At 36.9% G+C, this 9657-nt stretch overlaps 1 protein-coding gene across 1 annotated transcript in view; it reads right to left on the reverse strand.

Annotated features, from left to right (window-relative positions):
• The window catches only part of tmtopsb (teleost multiple tissue opsin b), a 32358-nt gene that overhangs the window by 19461 nt on the left and 3240 nt on the right, over positions 1-9657 (reverse strand). The window contains exon 2 of the mRNA XM_032550711.1: positions 1095-1423. Coding sequence (XP_032406602.1) covers positions 1095-1423 — 329 coding nt within the window. The remainder of the gene's footprint in view (positions 1-1094; positions 1424-9657) is intronic.

The following is a 9657-nucleotide window of genomic DNA, read 5'->3' on the forward strand; positions in this document are numbered from 1 at the left end:
ATCAACAGTGATGCTAACGAACGAACAGAAACGTTTCTCACACGACGAATATTTGCACGAACCATCTCAGTACAAAGAAGGAAATATAAAAACTCTCAATATAAACTAAAACCAAACCAAAATAAAGTGCTGATGTTTAATTTTTAAAATAATTTTGTCTGTTTTTGTTGTAAAAGAAACAGACAGAAATACAACCGACGCGTACCCCATCATCATTTGATGGCTACAACAGTAAATAACTTCAAATTTCGTTGTATCAGTTTTTGGCTTATGTTTCTTTTTGTTATTTACATAAAAGAAGTGATACGTTTGGGGTTTTTTATATACATTTTAATGATTTACGGAGGGGTAGTTTAGTTTAATTTGAGGGATAAATATTAGCTTTGTTTCTTTTCAGTCAAGTTGTTTTAATTGTTGCAGTGGTTTAAAGTATTGATAACAAATGATTACTGAATAATTATCTAATCAATCGATGTTGATATGACCCAAAATCTTTGAAGAAAGTTTCTTACAGCTTGCTGAGTCGATGCATCACAGAGTTAAGGCAGTTACGACCAAACCGTGTACTAATACAGCACGACTCTTAAAAGTTCATTATGCCTCTTTCAACTCATGTGTGCTATTTCTGCAAATTAAATGCCATTAAAGACGCAGCTTCAGACACGTATTAATCTCCAAGCGGCTTATTGTCAGATGCTGTAGAGTTCAGGACCAGACAAACATGAATGTTGGCGGCTTTAATGGCTGCGATGTGAAGATGTCGAATCTGATTCTCCGGTCACGGCATTTCTTAGATTTCAAGTTTGTCTCTTTGAATATTCCTGACTCTCTTATCAGGTCTGCATTCAAACATGCTTTTGATGATTTACAGGTCATAGACAAGGTGGTGCACTGCTGGTGTGCCTTTCACTCACATCTAAATTAAAAATGTCTCATCTAAGCCAGAGCTGGTTTCTTTTTAGTTGCGTTTCTTATTCTATGGAAAGACCACAACTGTAACATTGTGTTTAACAACGTTTGCAGAATATAGACAAAGATTTGAGGACATTGTAATGGAAACGCAGCTGCAGCGCAGTCACCTGGCAGCATCTCACCTGTCTGATTGTGAGCAGCAGCTTCCCGTAGGAGTAGACTATGACAGCGAACGGCAAGGCAAGGCAGAAGGTGAAAAGGCTGATGATGTAGGAGATGTTGTTTGGAGTTTGGGTCTTCCAGTCAACAGAGCAGGTGGTGCCGGGCCCCTCGGGGCCGTAGCGGCTCCAGCCCAGCAGCGGAGGCACCGTCCAGGCCACGGAGTACAGCCAGGAGAAGCAGATTCCTGCCAGCGCCGGCCGGAAGTCCCTGCCGTCCGCCATGGTGGGCGTCATCATGGTGCAGTAACGCTCGTACGACAGAACGGCCAGGGAGATCAGGGAGACGATGCCTGAGGGAGGCAGGAAAGAAACGCATGTTGACCCGGTTCCTACAAGCTTTCCAGAATTTACCATGACTGATTGATGGACGGACGGACGGACAGATAAACGAAAGGATGGAAGAAAAGAAAGAATATATGGAAAAATAAATAGATGAATAGATGGTTGGATCTACTTCAGGATGGATGGATGAACGAACCAACAAATCAACGGATGGACGAATTAATAAAAAACTGATTGAGTGAATTAATGGTTGGAGGACGAATGGAACATTGAACAGTGGATGAATGACTACTTGAGAATGGATGGATGGATGGATGGATGGATGGATGGATGGATGGATGGATGGATGGATGGATGGATGGATGGATGGATGGATGGATGGATGGATGGATGGATGGATGGATGGATGGATAGATAGATAGATAGATAGATAGATAGATAGATAGATAGATAGATAGATAGATAGATAGATAGATAGATAGATAGATAGATAGATAGATAGATAGATAGATAGATAGATAGATAGATAGATAGATAGATAGTGTCAGGATCTGTGTTTTCTGTGTTCATTTAGAGTTTTTGTGTCCTTGCGTCTCTTCGTTGTCCTGTCCTCCCCTTGATTGTTCCCAGGTGTGTCTCGTCTCTGTGATTACCCTCCCGTGTATTTAACTCCACCTGTGTTCCTTGTTCCTCGTCGGGTCCTCGTCATTGTTACGTCAATGTTAGCTTCTTCGTCGTTCTGTGTTTCCTTGTGCCTGCTGCTTGTTCCCGGACTTATTTATCATTAAACATCCCTTATTCATCTCATCTGGGTCTACAGCGTCTGCCTCACCACCTCACCCGCACCACTTCCTGACAGATAGATAGATAGATAGATAGATAGATAGATAGATAGATAGATAGATAGATAGATAGATAGATAGATAGATAGATAGATAGATAGATAGATAGATAGATAGATAGATAGATAGATAGATAGATAGATAGATAGATAGATAGATAGATAGATAGATAGATAGATAGATAGATAGATAGATAGATAGATAGATAGATAGATAGATAGATAGATAGATAGATAGATAGATAGATAGATAGATAGATAGATAGATAGATAGATAGATAGATAGATAGATAGATAGATAGATAGATAGATAGATAGATAGATAGATAGATAGATAGATAGATAGATACAAATATTTTCCAAATCCTTTATTCTTTTCCAGGCTGCCTGGGAATCCTGAACCAATGAAAATGCGTTGCTATGACGACGTCCAGGACCCAACACGAGACGGGTTTTCTCCCAACTGAAGCAACAGTTTCCAAAAGAGTGAATTATCAAAACCAAAACCGGAGCTGTTTTTATCTCATTCTGATCACCTTTTATTTTTATTTTCTTCCACGTTTCGTTCCCATGACAACCAATAGTAATAATAACCTGAATCATTTCCAATATCAGCTTTATGGTCATTTTCCCCCCAACATATTCACCACTTTATCTTTGTCCTTCGTCTCTGCTGGAATAAACTGCCTTTACTTTGTGTAAATGGTAGAAAATTTAAATTCATGGAACAATGTTCAATAAATGAAACCTTAATGTTGTGCATGTATCACGCAGTGTTCAACTACAAATTAATGTTTCTGTGCTCTTAAAGAAACAGAAACATTTCTTTCTCAAATAATTCAACAGTTTCTAAAGCCTTCAGTGGATTGGGTTTTCCTCAGGCTATTTTCATTTTACATGGTTTCACAGCAACATAAATGTTTAGAGATTTCAGCTCTTGTTGAACATTTACTAATTGTCTCAAAAACTAAACAGCTACAGGGGTTTGTTCAATGCCTTTACTTAGACGAACAAAACGAAACCAATAGAAGAAAGAGAATATATAAAAATATTAAATTATAAATATCATGATCCTCACCCACTGGGCTCCATGAAAAATAAAATAATTGTTTCACAAAGGTCATAATACGTGTTTTTTGTTTCATTATAAAGATTTTTAAATGTAATTTAATATATTGTACATAGCAGTAAGAGTTCAATTAAGGTTTGTCTTTAAAAAAAACGACTTACAGTAGTTGGCTAAAGAAAATATTATTTATCCCCTCTTAGTTTTGTTTTAATCAAACTTTTATATATTGCACCACATAAACTACAGTAACCCATTGAGACGTGACTAATTACTTGTATTAAAGTTTATAAAGTCACCTTTAGCAGTTGGAAATTACTGAACGTATTCAAATCAATGGTGGAGTTAATTGTTGCTGAGTAGAATAAGAGTTAATAAGAGTTAATCAGGCTGAAGTGCTGATTTAGAGGCACTTTACCTCGACTTTAATCACAGATATTCACCTCACCTTCCTGCCAAACGGAGCCTGATGATTGGCTAAAGATTTGGCGAGGCTGGAGGATGAGAATAGGTAAAGTACAACATCTAGAGAAGAGAAATAAAAGCTTTTCGTCTTTTTTTTGTTTTGCTCTCTTTCTGGTTATGTATCGGGATTTTTAACTGCTTCCATCCACTAAATCTTTGCACATGATTTTATTTTGAATCATTAACTACAGCAATTTTCACTTTTATTTTTACCATTTTTGTTTTACAGAATTTGACTTGAATTTTTGTAAAACTGCTTAGAGAAGTATTTTAACTGCAGATGCTTTCTGTTTATGATATAATACTTTCTTTTTCACTCATGAACTGCTACTTTAGTTACTGCAACGGCAAATCCTTTTGCACCTTTACACGTTTAATTTTATTCAAATAAGCTTCAGACGGTCTAACAGAAATAAATGTGGTAAGTATGGTGTCAGTAGCTGCGTTTCCATTACAAATGTGCGCAAAAGTTTGTAAATATTTCACTAATTTCAGGAAAACAAAAATTCACAATTGCCGTGTTTTCATTAATTAAGAAACAAAATGAAAATCCCATGTGGATAAGTTTGTTCACACAATAATACATGCCATACCGTGATCCTCCAACTACTTCCTGTCATCTTCTTTGTGGTTTTTGCCACTAATAACATCCAGTTGTTGATCATGTGACTCATGTGATATAAAATATTTTAAAAAACTAGAGTTTAATTCAAAATTGGTGTGTTTCATATAGTTCCGCAATTATATGATAAATGGAAACATCTTTTGTAGCAGAAATGTGAAGATCAAATCTTGTTGTGCTTCCCTTGGGAGCGTTTTTGCTCAAACACACCTGAATCAAAAAATGGTAACTTTTGTAAAACTTGCTGACATGCTAAAGAAATCATTTGTTTCGTGTAGGAAAGTCTAACACGATCTCTGGATTTGAAGGTTACACAAAACGGAAGGAAAAATGCAATAATGGCATTAAAAAGACAAATAAACAAAAAATAATGGCAGGAATTCATCTTGCCATTAATGGGTAAACAGATGAGAGAAACATTTGTGTGAAACTTCCCCACGGTGCTGAAGTGGGTGCTCTGTGTTCTGAAGCTTTATCTCAGCAGCCGCCGGTTTTCTATTAATTTTTGTGACGATTGCACAGTTTGCACCCAGAGCCTGGTGGGAATACGGGTCCCTAATGCTGGCTCTCATTCAAACACGGCCCACTTTGATTCTCCAGCATGCATTTTAATAGGTTTTTTACCCAAGGCCTGATTCTTCATCCTCCAACTCAGGAAAGGTGTAGAATAGATTTATGGAGGGAATGAATGACCTAATGTCCCTGGACTGAGTCAGCAAACTAACTAAGCATTTTTCATTTTGGCTGCTGCTTCTTTTATCTTCACCTCCTTTCTGGAGTTTTCTTTGTCCTCATCTGTCTACTTTCTTTGCTCTGCTGTTTTCTTCCATTGTTACGTCTTTGTTTTATTTCTTGTCCAGATCCTGATTGTATTTCTGACAAATCAGGTCGTTTGTCAGAGTTTCCCTGCTGCTGCTTCCTCAGCACAATCTTACAACCATCTCCTGTAAATAATAGGTTTAGTGATTGATTCAGTGTCATAGAAGATTGATTTTGTTTACAAAATAAAGGTAAAATATTAAATAACTATGATTTTAACTGCTAGATTTATTTGTCTTTATACAAAGAAACAACTGAGTAAGGAAGTGAATCATAATAAATAAATTTAGCTGCTGAATAATCCTCAACAAATTTTTACATAACAGTGTAATCTCATTCATTTCTGTTAGGCTGTCTTAAAAACTATTCCTCATTAAAAGCCAAGTTATAAAATAAAATGACAAATTTGGTTTGCATCCTTGTCTGTTTATGCAGCCGACCATTTTTAAAGTGAAGTCAGCTACATAGAAGCGATATTAGGTAACAGATATACTAGCTGTAAAGGTTGTTTTGACGTCCGTCATGGCGGAGTGGGCGGAGTTCTGGAGAGCGTGACGTCACACGCGAATAATGGAGCCATATCTCACGGTTAGTCTATTTCTAATAATTTCACTTTCTGTAATAAAGCCGTTGTTTGCTAATATGGGTCCACACATTTGGTAAAATGAGAGCTTGGCCGGGAGAGGGGGGCTTTTTATGATGCAACACCAGGAAGTGAAGGAACCCATCAGGCAGCTGATGCTGGATCTGTAAACTCCAATAACTGGAAACTTTTTTTTGTTATTGTTGTTTTAACTCTTGTCATAGTTTTAATTTGTTGGCTTGACATTTAATTGGTTTAGTTGTTTCTTGTACAATAGCATTTGTGTGTAATAATGCCCCATGTATGTACTTTATATATATTGTTAGAGATCAGTTTTTGTTTATCCTGATTTATATATATACATATTTGCATTTCTGTTCATTTTGTCGAGTATTTTTTGGTTAAATAGAGGTTTTTGTTTGTATACTGTTGTCCTTGTGCCTCACTGAGGCAGACAATTGCCAATTCAAGCTTTTTTATATAGCCCACTTCAAAACAACACCAACAGTAGAAAACAATTATTTCTTAACAAAGGATTTTTCTTCACTAAATAACTGAATTGAAGCTAAAGCCGTGATTCTTCTTATATTTTCAACATTTGGTTGTGCTACAGGAATGAGACGATCATCAATTTCAAGGCTTTTTAAACATTTTTAGCAAATGCTCTTTAAACTGGGTGTGCCAAAGACTTCCTGGGCAACCAAAAGTTGAGCATGTCATCTGAGTGATTAATTTGATTTAGGTGTGTTGGAGAAGAGATTCATCTCATAGTTGCAGGAAGAAGCAGGTCAAAAGTTCTTCATTGAAGTTATTTTATCATAATGAGAGTGACATAACCAGGCTGCAGCACAAGCTTGCCAGACGTCCGGCGCTGCACGCTACAGTAACTCCCATGTTGTCCGAGGTAATTGCTCTGGAGCAGACATAGTTTTATTTGTGAATTCCCAAACAGAGCGCTGTTCATCTCCACTTGCGTAGGCGAAGGGCCAAACAGCGTCCCAGTTTAATCCGAAGCAGAAAAATGCACGTTTAGTCGACCTGAAAGTGATCAATATCCATTTTTGTGCATTTATGGTGAGATAAACTTTAACTGTAATTGCTTTGCTTTTAAGAGTTGGCTTTGAATTTAAGATCTATGAGCAGAAATTAAATGTTTCTTTGACCGTTCTTCTGTTATCAAGGCTGAAACTGGGAACGCGGCTGCAGGCGAGCGAAATATCAGAGTTAATAAGTAGGAGTTGACTGCACCTAATGAACACGCTGCGGCTCAGGATGAATTCAAACGAGGCTTTTCAAACTGAAGCAGCTCCTCTGTGGGTAGCAATTAAACACAGTCAAGTTTTATCTCACTCCTCCAAAAGATGTTAATATCACATTCAGATTTAATGCTTAAATCAACATCATCTTGACTCGTATCAATGTCACGCAAATCCTTTTGACTTTTTCTCCACTTGTTGGCCAATTACAGCCATCAATCACTTAATGAATCTTTGATGTTCATCCATCTTTTTCCAGCGTTTTGGAAAAGGCGTTAGCAAAGGTCCCAGAAATCTCAGAAGAAGCTTCTTTAACATCTTTAATAGTCTTTGATCCACACTCAGTTCTAATGCTTGTTGCTAATAACTGTTAAAATTAATGTGGGTTAAATTATGCCTTATTTTTCTGCTCATTCTGGAAACAAAACAGGTAGAAAGTTTGAATTATTTAGTAAATTTGAGGAGGTAAAGTCCAACAAAACCAAACAAAAAACTTTTTAGAGATTGAACAGAGATTTGTGAGATGTTCAAATCTTGAGTTGTTGTTTTATAACTTCACCTCTTTAAAATTTTCCACAATTTCACCTCTGACCCGTCTAATGCAGAGACCTTCGCAAAATAACTGGATTTAACGTGAGATTAAATTAATACCTTTACTAATTAAGTGACTTTTTAAGATTAAAGGAAGAAATATATACAAATTTATTTTCCCCTTTCTGATTTTATTTACCAAAAAAAGAAGAAAAATCAAAACATATGTTTCTTATCAGACTGTTAGGGCTATGGTAAGTAAATAAAAATCATAATTTTATACTGGAATTATTTCGACTCTATTCTCCTAATGTTATGACTTAATTCTCATATGACTATTTTTGTATTACTACAACTTTATTCTTTTAATATTATGACTTTATTCTTCTAACACTATACAACTTTATTCACGTATTATTTTGACTTTATTCTTGCAATATTATGGCTTTTCTTTTACAATCGAAACAGATAAAAGTAACAAACTGAAGCTATTCGGTATGTTAGAATAACATATTCTAACATATGCTATTATGTTAGAATGTTTATAATTTGTGAGAACAAGCCAGAGTATTTTCTTCTGTTGTATTGATAGTTTAAAAATAACGTTACTGCCTGGCATTATGTTGATAACTCATCAGGTATTTCCCCCCTCAGGCTTTAAAAACAGCAATTATCAAATCACTGCAGAGAAAGAAAACAATCTGGCCAAGCTGTAATAGCAAAATTACAACCCCCAGCCTTCCTTTCACCAACACAATTATTGAAAAAGCTGTTTCAGCAGTTAAATAGCTTCCAAACGATGACCAACCGCTCTGACGTCTTTCAGTCACAGGACTGAGACTCAAAGTGTTCAGTGACACACTGCTGGCCAAAAGTACAGTTGGTAACTTCTCATCAAGTCAGACAGAAGTCACATGTGTGGGGTACCGCAAGGTTCAATCTTGGGCCCCCCCTCTAATTAATATCTACTTAATCTCAAGGTAACAACAAGTAATCAGATTAGATACCATAACTATGCACAGCTTTACATTACAATGCCACCATGTGACTGAACCCATCCAATCACTGAACAGATGCTAACAGATAAATGTGTGGATGTGCCATAACATTCTCCAGCTGACCAGAAGCAAAACTGAAATTATTATCTTTGGACCTAAAACGGAACGATCTAGAGTCAGCTTCAGTTGAGATCTATAGCTGGAAACTATAGATCAGGCCTGAAATCTGCCTGAACATTCAGACACACATAAAGACAGTTACAAAGTCGGCCTTCTATCACTTATTTCAAGGATTAAAGGTCAAATGACCCAACAAAATCTAGAGAAACTCATCCATGCGTTTATCTTTAGTTACATTTATTACTGCACCACGTCTGCCTAAAATATCTATCCTCCAGCTGCAGCTGATCCAGAACGCTGCTGCTGGCGTTCTGACTAAAACCAGGAAGATAGAGCATGTCACCCCAGTTCTAAAGTCCTTCCACTGGCTCCCTGTAGCTCAGAGAATAGACTTTAAAATACTGTTGTTAGTTTATAAATCACTGAGCAGCTTAGCACCACAATACATTAAAGATCTGCTGTTGTATCAACCTTCCAGGCCTCTCACGTCTTCTGGTTCTTGTACTGCATTCTGCAAAATAACAACTGATTATTTTGATAATTTCCTCTAATTTAATACCAATAGCAGGTTAATCTCACAACCTTTTATTCACATTTCAGAAGGTGAACTGGTAATTAATGCCAGAGCAATTATATAAATAAAGAGCAGTCTCTATTCAAAGGAGGATTGATTGTTAAAGCCTCTTTAAGAACAAGCAGAGCAGATCAGAAGTGAGAACCCCGATCAGGTCGGCAGGGTCAGGCTTCCGTCACACCATCGCTCGCCTTCAGCTGACATCGCTCCAGTGACTGGAAAATCCAGAAGCCACGTCAATAAATCCTGCGCAGTGATTACACCGACTGTCCTCAACTCTACAGGCTTACAAGTCACATCCTCAGAGGATCAACTCAGAGCTAATCTATTAAAGATGAGGTTCAGAAATGCTTTTTCTGTGTTTTAT

Source organism: Xiphophorus hellerii, chromosome 21 (assembly GCF_003331165.1).
Source record: "Xiphophorus hellerii strain 12219 chromosome 21, Xiphophorus_hellerii-4.1, whole genome shotgun sequence".
NCBI lineage: Eukaryota > Metazoa > Chordata > Actinopteri > Cyprinodontiformes > Poeciliidae > Xiphophorus > Xiphophorus hellerii.